This window comes from Callorhinchus milii, unplaced genomic scaffold, assembly GCF_018977255.1.
Source record: "Callorhinchus milii isolate IMCB2004 unplaced genomic scaffold, IMCB_Cmil_1.0 Scaffold33, whole genome shotgun sequence".
In the NCBI taxonomy this organism is placed as follows: domain Eukaryota; kingdom Metazoa; phylum Chordata; class Chondrichthyes; order Chimaeriformes; family Callorhinchidae; genus Callorhinchus; species Callorhinchus milii.
The window spans coordinates 834496-855356 of NW_024704774.1; the positions used below are offsets into that span (position 1 = coordinate 834496).

Consider the following 20861-nt stretch of genomic DNA (forward strand, 5'->3'; position numbering starts at 1 on the left):
CAGATATATTATGTATTTGAGTGGGATGGGAACCCTGTTTGCTTACAAAATTCACAGTTACTACACTTTTTAGTAAATCCAGTGAAACGCTTTGGGACATCTTGATTTGAAAGGAACTAAGTCAAATGCAAGGATTATCCATATGGGAAGACATTAGTAAATGTAACTGTGCTATCTATATCAGAGCAAACAATGGTAACTTGTACAACCTTAAAAAAAAATCCTTGTTCAAAAGGTAAGATCATTTAGCCATTGTTTCAGTTTTAAATAAAGTGGAAGAGCAGAAAAATGTTGGTGCTCAGACACATTATTAAAGATGGCAGCTTAAGTGGATAAGGCTATTTACAAAAAGGTGAATATAATCCTTAGTTTCATATTCAGAAAAAGCAATGTGCAACTTGCACTTCAACTAGTGGGGCACCTAATTGTAAAAACATTATACTGTATCAAAAATGCATAGATTTCCTAAAAATCACTAGAGATGAGTTTTGAATTATAAGGGGAAGTTAGTTTTTTTTCACCAGAGGTAAAGGTGACCGTATAGTCTTCAAGGTTATAGGATAAATTGTAATACTGTAGTTTGTTTTGCACTGGTTGGCAACTTAGCAAAAAATACACAAGTTTAAGATCTCATAAATAAAAGAGGTTTAAAAATAATCTTTACACAGATGGTTATTGGAATTCTCTGCCACAAATCTTGGATGAAGTAGTGTCCATAAATCATGCTAATGAGGAGAATGAAAATATTACAAGGCTTAGATGGAGGAACAAACACCAGTGCGAGTTTGCTGAAACAAATTCTGTGCTATAACTTGTTAAGATTTTACGATTTTATTATGTAGTGGAAGTTTCTTTTTAGGCCCTTTATAAGCTGTTTGTGAAAGGTGTTTGAGTTGTTGCTTAATAATAATAATCCTTGCATTTAATATAGTGTCTTATCACATCTTCAAGACGTCTCAAAGCGCTTCACAGAATATACTGTAACGTGAATTGCCTGTATATTTTGCAGGCGAAAAGCAGAAGTCAATTGCCCACAGCAGTGTCCCACAAACAGTCGTGCATTGAGTGACCAAATAATTATTACTTTTGAAGGGATTATTAACCCAGAAACAACCAGATTCTGACTTGTTGCTAGGTAGATCGAGGTGTGTTGAGTAAGGAAACTTGCCTAAAGTTTTGCCCTGCCTGGAAATCAAATTCAGGACCTCTTCCTTGCGAGTCGAGTGCTCTAACCAGTATGTTATAAGGCACTTATACGCTACAGAATTGCACAACACTTTTTGTTTCTCATTGTGTCTTCAAGCATTTGTATCCTGTGTCAAAATTTCAGGACTAACTTTTAAGTACTTTGTTGATGCCTGTTTAGCAATTAAATTAAGATATTTCAATTCCAATACAGCATTCTGATCAGTTTCTTCAGTCATGTAGAAAATATTCATAGTTGTGTATATTACTAAATGATTACCAAAGCTCAAGTGGCAGTAGATATTTACAGCCTAATCAATTCGTTTTCTGGAGTTGTTTACAAAGCCTATTCTTGTAGTGTCAGACTCTTTAATCTTAGGACCTTTCCTTCAAAAATCTTTGAACAAATCTGATTAATAACGTCATTACATATTATGGTTACATTTCAAATTATAATCCTTATGTTTCTGCACAGGTCTTCTATCCAAGTAGAGATGGAACTAAGGTACCAATGTTCATTGTTCATAAGAAAGGAATCAAATTTGATAACTCTCACCCTGCTTTCCTTTATGGATATGGTGGCTTCAATATATCCATCACACCAAGTTACAGGTATGTACTAGTCTTTCGCTTTATACAGATACAATACAAAATTGCATTTGTATAGCGCCTTTCACTTCGGGAGAATGTCCCAAGTCACAGGGGTTTGGATCAGGGAGGGTAAGAGGGCGCAGTTGAAGAGGAGGGTCTTGAGACGTGCCTTGAAAGAGGCAAGGGAGAGAGTGAGGCAAAGGGATTGTGGGATGGAGTTCCAAAGGGTAGGGGCAGAGGGGCTCATGCCTGACCACCGATGGTGGGGTGGGCCGGGCAGGGACGTAGAAATGCTGTAAAACTGAGTAAAAAAAGCTTCAGCAGAACATTGTCTTGTATATCTCCTGTGGCATTGTTTATCAGTGGAAATTTTTTTTGCAAGTTGATGAAAGTGTGTCCATTCAATAGAAATTAGAGAATTTTTTAAAAAATTTCAAATATTTTTCCGGTTTGGCTTGATATTTCATAGCAAAGCGGTGTTAAATCCTCAAATGGTAGATATGTTGATGAATAATATCAGATCATCAATTGTGAACTGAGAAGATAAATAGAGTACTCTATTTGATGCCTAGAATGTTTCTGGATTCGTTTTCTGATTCTGGGAAACGTTAGAAAGTATATCTTTGATCACGTGTTCATGTGAATTAATACAACTGAATTGATACAACAAAGGCACTATAACTGGGGTTCCTCTGTATAAACTGTGGTCAGTTTATTATTTCCTGATTTATGTGAAGAGCTTTCATTTATAATAAATCATTGAGGTAGCTTATCATATGACTCATTAAAATCCTTTATTGCATCCTCATAGAATTTCAATTATGTAATAATAATCCTTTCATTTGATATGGTGCCTTATCGCCTTTTCTAGACGTCTCAAAGCCCTTTACAGAATACACTGTAAAGTATATTGACGGTATATTTTTGAGCAAAATGTGGCAGCCAATCGTGCACAACAGTGTCACACACAAACAGTTGGGGATTGAAATGACCAATTTATTATTATTAAATTTGAGCAGAGCCTGAAATAATGTACGGTATTTGGGCATTTTCATCATTTACAATAGGCTTGATTGTTACTCCTTATTATTGATGCCATTAATTCCCAGGATCATGCCTGCTGTTTAGATTCTGTACCACTCATGATTTCTCAGAAAAAATTGTGTTCCATTCTTTTCATCCCTGATGACTACAAAATTCCACAAAAGAAATTTTAATTAACATTTTGTAGTCCATTGGTTTTCATTTTTTTAAAGTGATTTTTAACCTCCATTGTACTTTGCACAAGAATTATCTTCTATGTTTTCCTTGTAATGCTAACATTTCATCCCTGACCTATTTCTATAAAAGTTTAGTGGAATCCATCACGTTTTTGTTGAGATGGTAATCATTGCTTCTGAATACCATTAGTTGCTTTCAAGAATCTGTTCAAGTCATTCTTACTGATTTTCTAAATGCCTTTTTAAAATTCCTCCATCAATGGTTGATAATGCCGAATCATCTTAAGTGGGGCAGACAAATAACAATCAACTAACTACAAGTCACAACTAAACTAAAAGCAACTTTGATCACAATTGCTAAAAACTGCTTCATGATAAACCACTAGTAAGGGGGAAAGGTTACATTTTGCCCCTGAGCTTTTTTTTATTGCTTCATTTCCAGGCATAACTTGTTCAGAAAGACAATGTCACCTTTAGATTGCACAATTCAAAACTCTATAGAGTAATCTTTTTATAGCTCGGCCATGTGATTAAGCACACCACCTAAGATATTAGCATATTTGTTAAAGTAATATAGAAGGCAGAATGAATCAAAAGCTACTTTAAAAACTGAAATGTGAAAAATGTTTCACTCTGGTGTTTAGTGAAAATAATTACTCATGCCTAAGCATGTCACAATGTATCTTATTAAATAAATGGCAAAATGACCTTTACTACTAAAGATATTCTGAACGACAACTGCTATGCACAAAACTTCAGTGCTGGGAAGGAGAATATGACTCTTTCCCCTTGATAAACTTAATCCCCATTTGCTTAGTTTTCCGAAAATGCTTATTTCAGTGAAATGTAGTCCTTAGTTTATGCTAAGTATCCTGTATTCAGTTTTGGATCTTTTCCAGTCATGTATTAACCTATGAAACAATATAACAGTTGCTTGAAAAGGTCAGAAGTACAAGAATTATTATTCAGAATAAAATTTCTGACTGCAGTTAAATCATGTTTTGGGAATAAATAACCATTGCTTAGTAGAATCGATTATCTTTGTACAGTTTGTGCAATTGGTATTCTTTCATTCAGATCACTAATAGCTGGATATGCAACATGTTTGAGAGCTTTTTTTAATTGTAGATTGTTTTAAATATTTATTCTCCTTTGATTTCCCTATTATTGATGAATTTCTAAGTTAATATATGGCAAATTATGGAATAACTAATAAAGTGTAAATTGTTGCTGTTGAATGCCAATGATCTTTAAAAAAAGATGAAGGTTAGAGAAAATCAGCCTGTTTTGCTGGTTCTTTCTTGCATTAAAATACATAGGTAGACTGCAGACCACCTGAGAGCTTTTTAAAAACATTTTTGCTCATTCCATTTGCACTATTACTGTAAGTGATGTGAACTTGGAAGTACTGTGTAGAGTTAAATTCCTACTCTGAGATTGATGATAACTACTGCAATTACATTTTGTAGTCTAACTGTTCTGTCATGAAAACACTCTGGAACATAATTTATTTCTTATAAGTGAGCCGACTTAATAACTCACAAGTGATGGCTGTGCTTAACATTGCTACCAGGTTGTAAATTATTTCCAAAAGATCTTTGTAATATATTCCTTTGTACCACATATTAAAATGTTACTTGAAGGTAAAATTATGGTTTTAAATGACACATTATATTCAACAACAGTGCCAATTTACATTTATATACCTCTTCTCAAATCAGGAGGATGTCTCAAAGTGCATCTCATAGCTTACTGCAAGCCTAAGCTGGGGGCAGATGGCAAAAAGTTTGTAATAGATATATAGGAGTTTAAAACAATGATGCCATCTCAATAAATTTCAACAACAACTTTGAACATTTTTTGGTCACCCAGGTGTCTTAACACTCAAACATGTGACCAGCTTAAGGATATCCAAACCACACAGAGTTCTAAGCATGTGTGCCACTTCTGGATGCAAATTTCTTTGTCTGGAATGGTGGGCATATTGTTTCTCTGGAGGGAAGCGCCTGCTTATCTAATTCTGGAAAATATTAGATGCAATTGGCAAGATGCCATTCTTGTGGCCCCGCAAAGTGGCCATTGGACTACTACTGGATTTTAACCTGCTAATCATTTTAGCTTGCTATTAACAGCGTTGTGGCAAGTTTCCTTTTTGCTTGTCCCGCAAGGACCAACCTACCAGTTAACAACAACAACTTGGATTTATATAGCGCCCTCCACACCTGATGGCGTCTCAGAGCGCTTCACAGTAACGAATCCCGGGGCCGAGCCAGGGGAATGGGGAGGAAGGTGACCAAAGGTGCAGTCGAAAAGAAAGGTCTTCAGAAGGGACCTGAAAGTAGGAAGAGAGGGGATTAGGCGAAGGGAGTGAGGAAGGGAATTCCAGAACCTCAGGGTATAGTGGCTGAAGGCACGGCCGCCGAGGGTGGAGCGGAGGACTTGGGGGACGAGGAGGAAGACAGACCCGGAGGATCCAAGACAATGGGTGCTGTTTTGAGGAGAGAGGAGGTCAGAGAGATAGGGGGGTGCAGAGGAGTGGAGGGATTTGAAAACAAGGGTGAGGATCTTGAAATCGATCCTCTCTGAGTTAACAACAAATTACATTTGTATAGAGCCTTTCACGTCAGGAGCTGAATGGGAAGAATCCCTACCCCCAACAATAACAAATGACATTTCTTTAGCCCCTTTCATGTCGGAAGGATATCCCAAGGCATTGGACAGCTAAGGGTTTGCACCCCAGCTGGAGGTTTGAACCAAGACTTGGGGGGAGGGAGTATAGCCAAAGGCACATTCAATGAGAGAGGTCTTGAAGCAGGCGAGGGCGAGGCAGAGGGATTCGGGGATGGAATTTCAAAGTATGGGGGCAAAAAAGCTGAAGGCCCGACTGCCAATGGTGGGACGGGAAGGCTGGGGAACATGGAGCACGCAGTGCCCGCCTAACAGAGGGAGTAGAAGGCAGTGGGAAGGCTGTATGGTGTTAAGAGGTCGCAGAGGAGGACGACCGTAGAGGGTTTTAAAAGTGAGGATGAGGATTTTAAACTTTATTTTCTGAGCCAGTGGAGCCGGGCAAGGATACAAGAGATTGGTTCACAGAGCTTGGTACGGGAGAGGAGACAAGCTGCAGAGTTCTGGATAATCTGCAACTTGCGGAGGGAAGAGTTGGGGAGTCCAACCCGCAGGGAGTTTGCGTAGTCAACCCCCCCCACCCCCACAAATTCTGCTGATGAGCCACCAATGGCCTGTCATCAACAATGCCTTGAAATACTGTTGGCCCACCTGGGAGATCTTTGTTACCTTTATCACTGTAATATTGTTTATTTCATCTTTGCAATGCTTGCGCACAAAATACACAAACAGTTAGCCAGGGAGACTTCCCCATATTTGACAACAATCTAAGGTGTAATAGTTTCAACCATCATATAAGAGTCCTCTAGGTGGATCAACACCTTGAATTGTATGGTTCAGCAATTAATACAAAATCCATTTATGAGCAATAATGAATGTTTGCCATGCCGTGTCTTGAATTGAAAATGAGCCAAAATAATAAAAACACAGACCAAAGGCTGAGTTTAATCTTCAGCCAATCTTTCTTTGCAAATCGATTTGCTGCTTTCCAGAATACTTTCACATTTTTTCCATGTTTGCTATTTCAAATTATTTATGAAATAATAATCCTTACATTTGATATAGAGCCTTTCATGTAAGTCCATTTAATAAACTTTGCTATGTTCTCTTTGCTATGTTATGAGTGTCATAACATTAACTGTATTCTCCACTACTGACTTGCTTATTTTTAAAAAAAGTGACACTCCATTCAACTTAGATATGGTTTAGATTGATAATTCAAAATTTATTTGTGCTATGAACAAAACAATATAAACGAGTGAAAAGTTATATGACACAATTGGTTGAATCAACAAGAATTTGAAAGTGAGCAAGTCCATCTTGCGTTTTTGCAACTATTAACTTTAAATTTACTATGTTTGTAACCAACTTTTTTTAACAAAGCAAGTTAATGTAGTAAAGCCAGATATTTACATAAATTGCTAAAGTGCAAAATGGCTTCTAATTCTTACTATATCCATATTTATTTTCAATTCAAATTGTCATTTTGAGTGCTATTTCTTTGAGCTATTAATATAAAATGGGAATCCATTCATAGGTTTACTTAATTCACACAAACATTGATCTTATAGTTAATCATAGAGCTGTGTTCTGTAATGTATACTTGGGTCTTCAAAGATGTGAAGCACATAGTGTTAAGATTCTATGTGCTTTGAATTTGGGTGACATTTCTGATGATAATTGAATGCAAGAGCCATCAGTTACATCTCCAGAAAAAAAGCTCTTAATGTCACATTATCAAAACGAGAATCCAGGAAAGCCTTTACTTTTTGGTAAACTGAATTGTTTTATAGATATTTTATATTTGCTTTGAGAACCATTAGCATAAAACCTATAAAATGAATTGCTTAGTATATATTTGTATCAGCAAGATTTCCACCAAAGGGATAAATGTTCTATTAGTGGTTTCTATTTGAAAGAAATAATAAACATAACAACAAAGAAACTGGTGTCAGCTACATTCTCTTCCACTGCTTTAATTTTTAACACAGACACCAAAAACATCTATTTGCAGTTGTATAGGATGAAGGTGGGGAGGCCAGAAAGTAAGGAAAGGTTGAGTCTGCACAGGAGAAAGGCATGGATGAAAGCTTCAGCTGCATGAGGGTTGAAATCGTGATGGAGGCGCGCGTGTTGTGGAGGTGGAATAAAGCAAACCTGGTCAGAGCCCGGATTAAAGGTTTAAGAGAGAGTTGGGGGTTGAACAAAACACTAAGATTACACACAGGCTTTATTAGTTAGAGTGTGTAATCAGTCAGCCCTTGAGCTGAGGAGGTGCTGGTGGGGCCGAGATGAATAGCCTCAGTTTTGTCGATGTTGAAAAGTTTTCAAAAGCTGACGTATTGCCTATTGACTGTTTTTGTGTTGGTTGTGTGCCTTTCTAAATTAATAATAATATAGAACATAATATAACAAATGCCTACAAAATTAAACAATATATTTTATTAATTGCAGTGTTTCAAGACTTATTTTTGTGAGACATCTGGGGGGCGTTTTGGCTGTCGCTAATATCAGAGGTGGTGGTGAATATGGAGAGACCTGGCACAAAGGTATGGCAATCAGCAGAAGTCTTTAGTTTTGTTGTATAGTTAACTTTTTTTAAAAAAAAATCTCACCTTGTTAGAATAATTAAGTCCTATTATAGTGTAGCCCTGCTATATTTCACTTCTCTCTGGCACAAATGTTCTTGTAATGCAGTTGCCCTGTTCATTGTGCATGTGTGCAGCTAGCCAACTCGTTTCCTGGGTTTATGCATTAAATTGGCTGACTTCCAGTTCATTAGTCATTTTATCTTTTCACGCTTAAAAAAAAAGGCAGAACTTTATGTCCACAGGTCACCACCAATGTACAACAACATGGTTTGTTCAAGCGCAGTAAATGAGAAGTGATGTTGTAGTGACCACCAACCCAGTAGCTAGCCTTTTTTCTTTTAGCATGTGCTAGCAGGTTACATACATGTGCAATTAAATTCGCTATCTTGCCTCGCTATAATACCGGTTGGGATTTTATGGATCCCAAACACCACTTTACAACGAGTCTGCACTGTGTTAGAAGTCCGGGAAGTTGAATATGTATTGGGGTACACAGCATTGTCTTCAGCAGAAGGAGCATAAATTTAGTCTTAGCACACAAATTAATAACTGATTGCCTTCATCTGTTATTCTATTGTTTCCACTCTCTAATATTTGCAATCTCTAATTGTAATATTTGATCAATTTACTCTTGTGTTATTGATACAGCCTTGACGTTTACATTTTGACAGACATTGAGGTAAAACAAAGCAGCGCCACTGGAGCCCTGAAGTTCATGTAAATAGGTGGTTTCCTCAATTGCTTCCAAAGACTGTATAAATAGAAATCGGAATGTCATCAGTGATGAAAGCAGTGTTCTTTTCTGTTTTAGGCAAAACTTATACAGGCCACTTATACAGGCCAATGAAAAGACTTATCTACTTGTTAGTTTTCAAGGATCTTCTGGGCACAAAAAGCAGAACATCACAAATTTTAAAACTGAATGTGCCTCTCTATATGTGCATTAAGTTGATGGTTTGTGGTTTTCCAGCTTGACATAACTACTTGTCTCACATATTTTGTCCTAAAAAATGATCATATCAATAAAGTTTGCGGGCAGGTGGCTAATGTGAGGTTAACTAGTATTCCAGAACCAATTGAACCCACAATCTTCTGACTCAGAAGTGACAGTGTTACCAGGTTAACACAGTGATGTTATGTCATCTCACACCTTGTTTCACTGATAGAATTTTCACTCCCGCTGAACAGCAGCAAAAATAGTAACCTATTCAGCATATAGGCTTGTATTTGACAGTGTTTTTTAAAGACTGTAATTCTGTTTTCAATTTTGATAAATTTCATGAACACCAAGACCTGATTTGATATTGTCTGAAAGTTACTTGTTGACATTTGCTGACAAGTCGAAGTTTTATTTTTATTAAAAAAAAAGCTTGATTTTTCATCTAGTACTCCTTTGTGAAATACTTAAGTGAACTGTTGGCAACTCTTTGTTTAAAAAAAAAAACTTTTTTACTTACTTATTGCATTGTGAGCAGAGATTTGGTTGAAAAAGAATGAGTTTCTATCCAGTTGGTCTAGAAATGGGTGAAAATCATTGACATCAGCACTGAGAAAAACAGGTGTACTCCATGGGGATCCCCTTGAGCGTGACTTCCTCCTTCAGAAAATAGATCTTTAAAATGGGCTCTTTAAATAGCTTTCTATCTGTTTATTCCAAAAATAAAATGTCTTATGGAGCAAATTACTGTTTCGCTATTTAATGTTCCATAAAATTGTTTACCCTCTTCTACGAATAATACTACTAAACTGTTCTTTTGATAAATTCTCATAAAGTTGTTCATTTTAAAGTCGTGGTTTATCTAGGTCAACATATTCTGTCCAGCAAATCGTTGGAAACTGAGGAGCTGACTAATATAACTGCTGCAGCCTGTCTTTTCTAAAATGGGAATGACAGTTTGTCTTTATGTTTGAATGCTTAAAAATCCTTTAAATAGTAACAAAGTTGATTACTATTTTACCATTTATCTGCCATTACTAAATGGCATCCTCGAGCAATCCTGCTGTGCATGAATCATGCTGAATAAGAGAGTATTTTGTGCTCATCATACAATGCAGTTATCTATTTACAACCGGTCTGTCTGCCTATTTTACAGGAATTTGCAAACTGATATCTGCTGGTTGATGTTGAAGACTATGAATATTGAATAAATGATTCAAATACATGAAGAGTTGAGACCCATGTAGGTCATCAAGCTCTTGAGTTTAATTTCTGGTGTTCAGTGCCTTTCTAATGCTTATTCTATTTATACCATAAAAATGAGTGGGAAAATATGAATGCTATTTGCTAGATTTTAATTATTTTTAAACCCTGTAAACACAAAGCTATGCTCAGCGCTTCTGAATTAATTGTAGCTTTAAGTGGGTTTCAGGGCTGCTTATCTTGTACTGTATCTTTGTTTTCCTTTGATCTTCAAAATGACTTCAGCAGTCTCATTTCATGTGTTTCTCAATTCCTATGCACATTAAGACTTGGGGAGTCCATCTTTTAGCTATTCACCCCAGCTCAGGTTCATAACTTGGACTGTCCAGCAAATGGGATGTCCTGACATGAAAGGAGCTACATAAATGTAAATTTGTATTGTAATTCACAGGGCATCCTATAGTATACATAAATAATTTCTCTAATAGGATCACTGATTATTACTGTTGACTGTTTCCATAACATACATTACAAGGAAACCCCTTGACACTTCCACTCAATGGACATTGCCTCACTTTTAGTGCAGGTCCATAATAGACCTGCGTTAGCTAGAAGTATGGTACACCTGGCTTTCAGGGCTCAACACAACTATGCAGAAAGTGTCTGTGCCTTCTTACATGCTGGACACATGCTATGCACAGGAAGCAACTGTGATATCCTTTGCAAAGGAAGTCATGTCGGTGGTACTTTCTGGCAACCTGTAACTCGTCCATTTTTATAAGATGCTACATGAATAAAGGCCAAGGTCCAGCCAGTTCGCCTTCCACTTTCCTGATGGTCGCATGCACATATGTCCCGAACTACCTATATAATATATCTCATAATATTATTTCTTGAAAGAAAACTCTAATCTGAGGTTGAAGGAATCAACATTTCCTGCTCCGACCATCTCCTGAGGGAGCCTATTCCACATGTTTACCATTCGCTCACTGAAATAGTGTTTCCATAGATTTGTTCTGACTTTACCCCCCTTCAGTCACAGGCTGTGTCCTCTGGTTTTACTATTCTGGACTAGTTGAAACAGCCTGTCATGATCATTTATAAAAATATTAATCAAAAGATGTCCCAAACAGACTCTTGTGGAACTCCACTGGTAACACTTTCCCAGTCTAATAACATTCCCTGCATCACCACCCTCTGGGTTCTTCTGGTCAATCAGTTACGTATCCACTGTAATATACTTCCACTGATATCCGCTTTCTTTACTTTTAGTACCAGCCTCTCAGGAGGAACTATATCAAAGGCCTTACAGAAATCCAGATATACAACAGCCATATCCTTATCAAGCTCCCTTGTCACACCATCAAAGAAAACCAGTAAATTAGATTGGCAAAACCTCCCCCTCATGAATTCATTGTGGCTATCATTTATGATTTTATTTCTATCCAAGTGCTCTATGATTTTATCGTTAATAAGTCTCCATAATTTTACCTACAATGGACGTCAAACACTGCTCTGTAGTTTCCTGAGTTGCTTTCATTACCTTTCTTGAAAATAACCTTTCAGGCTTTGTTTATAACACAGCGCTGAGCTATTGGATCCAGAGGAACACATTATAATGAGATTGCCTGTACTGGCAATTGTTTTGCATTGTAGGGTTGTTTGTCATAGTGTTGCATCAAATGACATTTTGATTCGCCTACCACAAGCATATCCCAATTTGCATCAATACATGCAGCATTGGGATCAGAATGTCCTTGAAGCACTTATTTTATGTACTTGTTGGTGGGGGTGGGGGGAAGTCCTCGGGTGGGTGAAATGAAATTGTGTCTGTCTTCTCTCTCTTGAAACCACTACACTACCTGTATCATATGTTGCCTGCTACTGGTAAAAGAGGCGCTCACAAAATATCCCCCTTCTAATAGAAATGCACACATGCAGCATTACATACTCAGAGTGCTGACTTTAGCTCCTAACCTTGGTTAAGTGAACACAATTATTTCATGAATGTCTGTGCTCAGCACTGTACTGCTTGGCAAATTGGAAAGGGCAAGGCACTGCTTATTTTCAATAATGTGTTCAAAAGTGCAATATTAAACTTGGGAATTCCCATTGTCTTGTTTATTTCTGATGAATTAGGCAAAGTTTCCATTTCCTCTTATTACATTTCCATTTAGTATACAAAGTGCTCCAGTGAAAAATCAATTATTGTGGTACAGTATATGTAAGTGTTCAGATTACTCTGCACTTTCTCATTTCCCAGACAGCACTATGAGTAAGTATTATGAGATGAGAGAATGTCTAGATTGGAGGCCATGTCATCTTTATAACTGTTCAAAGGTAATGAGCACAGCTGGGGAGGGTTTCTGAAAAATGGATTTAAATGTACACTGGCAGATTTTTTTTACACAAAAGATAATCTCGTGGAATAAGTTGTCAGGAATGGTGTTTGAAGCAGACGGTATAAAGAGGTTCAAAGTAAACAAATTTTTTTGTGGGAAGGGAGTGACGGATTTGTGAAAGGGAATTGAACTATCTTTGAGAACTAGAGTATCAAAAAGGGACAGCGTGTGAGCCTAATGGCCTATTCTTGCCCTTGCAAAACTAAGTCTGTTATTATGTATTATATGTCTAAATTAGTTCTGATTTTTCTCAAAATTATTTTATTTAAAAATCTAATTGGAGACTGCAAGCTTTTCAAATTCTGATGTGATTCTAAAAATAAGTTTTTTTTTAAATTGAGGGTATTAAAGGGAGCACTATTTGGTCAGATGAAATATAAAAGAATTGGCAAACTATCACCTCTTTCTCTGAAAAACTTTAAATGGAAGAATTATATTATATTTCGTCCACAAAAAATGCAGTCAATTCACTTTACAGTATATTCTGTGAAGCACTTTGGACGTCGAGAAGACGTGAAAGGCACTATATAAAATTCAAGGATTATTATTATATTACTCAATTTCTTAAGTAAAACCATTTCTGTTTACGATTATAGGTCATTAGCTTTAATTTGAATGTCTTTGAGCTCTGTCTTTATGTTAAAAGTTCAAAGGGAACATGCTATATTGAGCTCCTATCTTTGTATTTGTCTTTATACTTGATGTGGATCATTAGTGCACACATTCAACATCATTGGGTCTGACGACTGGGGTGCTGCCTCTTTTAATCATGGAGTTGGATCTCCTGTGTAGAGACAGTGGGAGATCTGACTCCGAAATGACTAATTTTATTTCCAGGTGTGGGATTTCCTCTTGAGGCAAACTCATGATATAAAAATAACACAGGGCCTGTTATTTTTATAAATAACACAACTGCCACATTATGGCTGTTGTGAAAGTTGAAGTCCAAGAGTCTTTATTAAAACGTTATACATTTTAATTAAAATTCCTAATTCATTTATTTACATGTATTTTCATTACTTTATTTACAAAAAAAGTTAACTTATGTAAGCTTTTTTAAAAATAATTGATTTAAGAATACAATGTTGATAAGTGATAGTAAAGCAATTCCTTCAATACAACAGCAACAACAAATTACACTTGTATAGCACCCTTCACGTCGGAAAGATGTCCCAGGGTGCTGGACAGTCAGGGGTTTTGGACCCAAGCTGGGAATTAGGCGCCTACAAAATTTATTGACTTAAGTATGCAAGAGTTAATACAATCTTACTCACTTATCTTGAACCCATTTATGTTGACATTACTGCTTATATCAACAAACAAGTGAAGTCCCTGTCCTTTCTCCGCACATTAATACTAAAAACTTACCATGGCTTCAAATTACTACATTATAATGTGACTCCTCTGTATTTGTTTTTTCATAATAACCATCCAATATAATGCTGTGTCCTCTGGACTAGCGAGTTGTCCTTTTTCCTTGGCACTACCATTTAAAAGAGTTCAAGTTTGTATTTGCTTTGCTCAGTTGGTGGTATTTCATTTTTGGGGCTGGATGTTCTGGATTTATGCTCTATGTCGGGACATTAGAATATAGTCTAGGCTGACACTCCAGTGGAATGATAGAGAGCACTACTTTTATTGGATATTCTAGCTTTCACATGAAATCTTAAGATGTCTTTATTGCTTGTTTTTAAGATCGACATTCAAGTTTCCATAACACTATTTGAAAAGAGAAGGTAGTTTCTTCTGGTTTTCTGGCTAACAATACTCCAGATTAAAAATTGATCATTCATCCCAACTGACTTAGCTGCGTAAAAAATGGTAGCCATTACATATTTCTCTAAACACCATGAAATACATTGTTTCAAGTTATGGAAACGATAAAAAGGCAAGCTTATATTGTCTGACTTGCGTTGTTCCTCACTTTGTGGCACTCCGATGCTATCCTGTGAGAAGGATGCTTTATAAAAATACAATTTATTCATGATTATTCCTTGATCTATTATGTTTTTTAAAAAAAAACTTTGCATTGGAAAATCAAATGAGTGCACTCCAGTGAATAAAATGTGTGTCTTATTTTCAGGTGGAATGCTAGCAAGAAAACAAAACTGTTTCAATGACTTCCAGTGTGCTGCTGAATATCTCATTTCAAAGGGCTACACTTCTTCATTAAAACTGACCGTCAATGGAGGCTCTAATGGTGGATTATTAGTGGGTACGATGCCATTTTATTTGTGCGTCCGAGTTTATCACTGTTGCATGATGGGTGGCTACCAAAATTATATGCTTCATTAAAAGTTAATTTTCAGTCCAGCTATAGACATCAAAAGTACTGAACTCATCCTTTTTCTATGACTACATAAGATAACAATTTGGTAACAAACGAAATGCATTTAAAGACCTCTCATCTTACCAATGAATAAAACTCTTTGATATACAGTATTGCAGTTAAGTGCATAAAAATGCTTTTGTTTGAACTCCTTTAACGTTGGTGTAAGATTGCACTAGATTCAAATGTACTGCGATTGAACATCTTTATTATTGCATTTATTTTAAAACTTGCTATTCATGCTCTTAAATATAATTTATCTTATACATTTCAACTTTTGAAGATGCATTTTAGAATGCAGCAATAATTTTTACTATTGCTATCCTATTCACTAATTCACAAAACAAACACCAGAATTGCAAGCAACAACTATTGATTTATATGATACCTGGTTTACATGCTTGCTGAGCACTTTTGTAATAATGTTTTGATTGGAGGAATTTCTCATTTTAATTCTCTTTAATTATTTTTTGCAACTTATTGTAGGTAAATTCTGTTCTAACAACTTCACTGACAAAACGCAAGGAGGGTTATCTCAAATCACTCCTGTTTTAAACACTCTTATAATTATTAGAATTTCTTAAGGCTATAGATATGTCGGGAATATATATATTTATGTGTGTGTATATATATATATGCACACATATATAAAATGTTACCATGTTTAAAAATGTGACTGCAGCTTTTAAGTGAGATAGCATGGTGAATTAAGCTAAAGAGGTTGGCACATACTGCATTATATTTCGGGGAAGAATATATAGACAGAAAAGAGCTTTTGAGAAGCACATATATTTGCTTATCACTTGAGTGTGCCTTGCCATTCAATTTCAGATTGTAGTGAGATGGAAATCATTACTGTGACTAAAACTTTACTCAAGTTGGAACAGAGACTTTCTATGCTTTAATTAGTTTTAGAAATAAGCTAAGCTATTTTCATTTCAGGCAACTGGCCTCAAACTAAACTAAGAATGTTAAAATGGTCAGCTGATGGGCTATAAGACCCTGAAGTAAAAGGAGTTCCTAATGGAAATGAAGCTAAAACGACTTGTAATTCTGTGGTAATAGCATTAAATTGTCAGTCTTATTTAGTAAATAATGTTGACTGGTGTAAGAAATAGAAATTCCAACATTCATATAATCGAAATTCTCTATAGTTAAGGCAATATTAGATCATAGATGGAGCTTTAATTGGCAACTATTCCATTTTCCTGATTTCCAAGGGAGTTCTTGATGTTGACATGTCATCCCTCACCTTGAGATTGAGATTAAAAGATTTCTTTACAGTTCATTTTCAAGTAAAAAAAATCATTTTCTATGCATCCAATGATAAAACTGTGTATTGTCTCTCAGCAAATAGAGTATTGTAGTAGTGCAACTCAGGTGGATGTGCAGAATTAGGCTCTGTTGTCCACTGGGAGACCAGGTAACAGAGCAAGTTAGTGACCTATCCTATTGGAATATCCGTGAGATGTAGCTCAAACTGATGGGATAACTCTTTCCCTCTCTACCGGTTATATAGGTCTGATTTATTTTGGGTACAACTGCCTGTTTCCCCATAGATATGACTCCATACAACACAACTACTAACATTTCTGCATAAATTTAAGTTAATAACCTCTCAGAGTTGGTAAGGAATGTTAATTTGAAAAAAAGGAAAATATCTTGCTACTGTAAAAATGGGTGTTCTTATGAAGCTTAGGTTAAGGCAGATTGCTAATGAAGAGCAGATTTATTCTTCACCTTACTGTAGAATGCCTGACTTGGGAGTTCTTTGATTGTAGAGAAAGAAGTATTACATTCCCTAAAACTGACACTCTTCACTTTGGTAATCATCATTTTTTTAAATTCTATTCGTGTTATGTCCAGATTGATGTCTCATTTCTTTTTTAAATCAAAATGTTAGAAAGCACACATTTGAATTTGTCGGGAAGAGTACTTAGTGTAAGCCACAAAAGATTTGCTTCGATTTTGGAAATTGATGCTCATTTCAGTAAATGTTAATTGCTTATAAATGTGGTGATTCACAAAATGTTTCTGAAGTTGGCAGCAAGAATAAAAGAAATGTAATGCTTCATTAATTGCTAATTAAATCTATCCAGAGAATAATTAACAACTGGAACACCAGGACACTGGACAAATTTTAAAGAAAAGCTTGATGCTGTGTTGAGAGGACAGTAGGGTGCATATTCTGAAAGGATGAGATCAGATGGACCGAAGGGCCTTCTCCACTTGAGCCAATCTCGTGAATTTAAATATTTATGAATGTTAAATTTTTTCTGATTGACAGTTGACTGATCTGCCTTGTATAAAGGGTTAATGGTTGTATTTTTCATATATATCATGGTGTATAATTTGCATGCATCAAATTTGAATTTTTACTTTAACTTTGCTTCCTCATATCAATTGTTTCTGCTTCTTTTATAGCTGCTTGTGTGAACCAGCAACCTCATCTTTTTGGCTGTGCCGTGGCTCAAGTTGGGGTCATGGACATGCTTAAGTTCCACAAATTTACCATTGGGCATGCTTGGACCACTGATTATGGCAGTTCAGAATCCAAGGAGCAGTTTGATTTCCTAATCAAGTGAGTCATTCAAAGAAATATTTAAAGGAACACAATTTCTAGATTAGATCCTTTGTTTATATTTACTTTACAGGTTTGAGAAGCAACTTTAGGGAAGATTCTTTTTAATAAACTTAGTGAGGTGGGCACATTAAATTATAAGATTCTTGGAGAAGCTTATGGATAGTTGGATGGGCAGCTGGATAGCCCATTTGTCTCCTGCCACAAATCGTTCCTCTGTTGCTATGCAATTATACCTGACAACTCTGGAATAGTGACTATTCTCCCAATATTCAGAAAGAATGAACTTGGAAATTACATGGTCAAAACTGCAGTATTCCTAAACTTAATTGTTTTCCTTAATTGGTGACCAGGATAACTAAGGAACACTTTTTGCATTCTCAAAAAGTATAGTAAAATTGGTCCTTCACTTTATTGCCATTAGTGGTATGTTACTGTGTACAAATTGCTTACTGCTTTTGCATACACAATACACAGTATACTACACATAATGGTAAATCATTTGAAGTGCTTTGAGATGTCCTTCTGGCATGAAAGGTTCTAGGTGAAATGCAGATATTGTTTGCCCACTTTAGAAGTTTGACTGACTAGTCCATAGTTACTTGCCTTATCATGTTGTCCCTTTTTGAACAGGATTGTTATGTGAGCATTCCTCCAGTCTTCTATGATTACTTTCCTATCCAATGATGCTCAAAAGATTGTTGTCAGATTTGTACTGTTTCCTTCCCAACTTCCCTACCACCTAGTCCTTATAATTTGTCCCCTCTGAGTTCCATTTAAAAAGTATCACTTTCTTTTCTACAATTATCCCTTCTAACATATTTATATAAAGCAACTTCTTTCTTCTCCTAAGGTACTGAAACATGTTCAGTTCTGATATTGTGAGTGTATTTTTCAAAAGTGTTTATTTCTCATGTGTGAATCTTAATTGTAAACAGTGTATTCTATTGTTTAGGGATGATAAGAGCACTTGACCTCATCCAACACCCACCAGTTGTACCACGTACCAGCTGTAGTTCCTGGGTATTAATGAAGGCCGTTTTTTTCCCCCCTGCCAAGCTCAAAGTGTTGAAGTCGTATTTAATTTCTCCCTTGTGCTGTCCCAAATTGAGATCAGCTAACTTAGCCCTCGGCAGAAATTAATCCAATGATTTTTTGTACTTTGTGACTAAAATCAGCGCCTTGGGATGTCCTCCCACCATGAAACGTGCTGTAAACATTAAAATAATATTGTGATTATAAATAAGTAATGTAAATACTTTCAATTTTAGGAAGGTAATATAATTTTTGCATTTGCATTTAAAGCTAGCATTTCTTTTTAAATGTTTAGTTTTACATTTTGACTTTTTGGAGTATTGACTTCCATACTTATTTATTTTTCACAGGTACTCTCCACTTCATAATATTAAGCTGCCAGAAGGTGGTGATGTTGAGTATCCGGCAGTGTTGTTAATGACAGCAGATCATGATGATCGTGTAGTACCTCTGCATTCTCTGAAATTCATAGCTACTCTGCAGCATATCGTTGGCCGAAGTCCAAGACAGACTAACCCACTATTCATCTACGTTGATACCAAGGCTGGGCATGGTGCAGGGAAACCAACAGCTAAAGTAATTCAGGAGGTCTCTGATATGTATGCTTTCATAGCAGAAACTTTGAGCCTTAAATGGATCAATTAAGGCAGCAATTGTCATCTCTGCATAACACTAGTAGTGAGGGAGAGTAAAGTGTCAAAATGTGTAAACTAATGGATAGTGCAATACTTACATTTAACAATTGGCGGTTTGTTCTGTATGACTGATGGTTTTAGTGCTCAACAGACACGCACTTAAGTTAACAGCTGTACACAGCATGCTCTGATTTTAATTCACGTGGAAGATTATCAAATTTCTGCCCTTTATGAATGAACATTGGTGAGTAGAGCTTGGCTATAGCATATGAATGGAATATTTCTAAATGGATGGCATAAAGGTCTCAATTTAAATATTCTCATTTGTAGTGTTTTGGATTTGACACATTTCAGGTTTTTTAAATCTCTCCTTTCGCCTTCTGTCCTACAATGCACAGTCCACAAAGTCCTGTTATTCAGAACGGTTTAAATAATTGTGAAAATAATTATTCCAATGCACTAAATAAAATGTACAATCCTACTTCAACTTTCTCTCACTAATTAGATTGCTTCCATCTTTTCAAATCTTAAATAACTATTGGCAGTTTGTACCTAATCTCTTTGTTAAACAATCTTCCTACTGTACAAAATTGTCAAAACAATTATTCTGACAACAACCGCCACATAAGCCATTTCTGGTGAACTATAAATTAAACCATATCTCTGTGTGATGTAATCCCATTTAAGTTTTACCTGTTAAATGTTTGTTAAAGAAAACTTAGTACAACCACAGTTCGTTTTCTATTTAAGAAATGAGTTCTCGATAATGTTTGATTCAGTTTGTGTGCATCTTCACCAAGTAATACATGGGAGAGAGATTTGAATTTCTGAAGGAGTAGCATTGCTTGCATTCGGAAAGCCATATAATCTGTCCCGATAGAATTAATTAATGTAACACTAATTGATTTTTAAAATATACATTTTTAAAATATATTTTAAAAATATGTTTAAGTGTAAGTATTGCAGAGTAATAGAACATTAGTTTGAGTTATTACCCTAGCCTCCAAATTATTTACTACAAAAACCTCAACCTTTACAGGGCAGTTTAGACAACATAAGTTTACCATGCAATTCCAATGTATTTCAATTGGATCTGACTGTTACACCAGTCTGATTTTTACCTCAATTCTAATTGACGAATGTGGTAACTGACAATTCAAGTTCACATCTTCCTGTGTTGAATTAAAGATGTATCAAGGTTTCAATGACTGGAATAAATAACATTGAATTTGCCTTAAGTTTCTAGTATTCTGAATTTATTTGTCATTCAAGTAGGAAATGACATTTTTGTCTTTAATGCCATTGGTCTTCATTCACATCCAATGCATATTATTGAGAAACATATCCTAGGTGTCCAGGTTGTTTCACTGTTACTACTCATGTACCATTATTTGAAGCTTCTCCACATGATCAATAAATCATTTGTATTGTTATTGAGGAGTCTGTTTGCATATTGTCATCCAGCCAATAGATGCTGTCAGCTTCAGGTGTCAGTCCGGTTGAGTTCTTAGCCTCATTCTCACTTCT

The 20861-nt window shown here is 35.9% G+C and overlaps 1 protein-coding gene across 2 annotated transcripts in view; it reads left to right on the forward strand.

Annotated features, from left to right (window-relative positions):
- The window catches only part of LOC103182209 (prolyl endopeptidase), a 52812-nt gene extending 32240 nt beyond the window's left edge, over positions 1-20572 (forward strand). The window contains exons 11-15 of one of the 2 annotated variants that reach the window (XM_007899124.2): positions 1661-1797; positions 8076-8170; positions 14838-14969; positions 17508-17664; positions 19050-20572. In XM_007899124.2, coding sequence (XP_007897315.1) covers positions 1661-1797; positions 8076-8170; positions 14838-14969; positions 17508-17664; positions 19050-19344 — 816 coding nt within the window. In that variant the 3' untranslated portion in view covers positions 19345-20572. Of the gene's footprint in view, positions 1-1660; positions 1798-8075; positions 8171-8860; positions 8969-14837; positions 14970-17507; positions 17665-19049 lie in introns of those variants that run through there. The other variant, XM_042345213.1, reaches the window with a different exon arrangement.
- Positions 20573-20861: the final 289 nt, after the last annotated feature.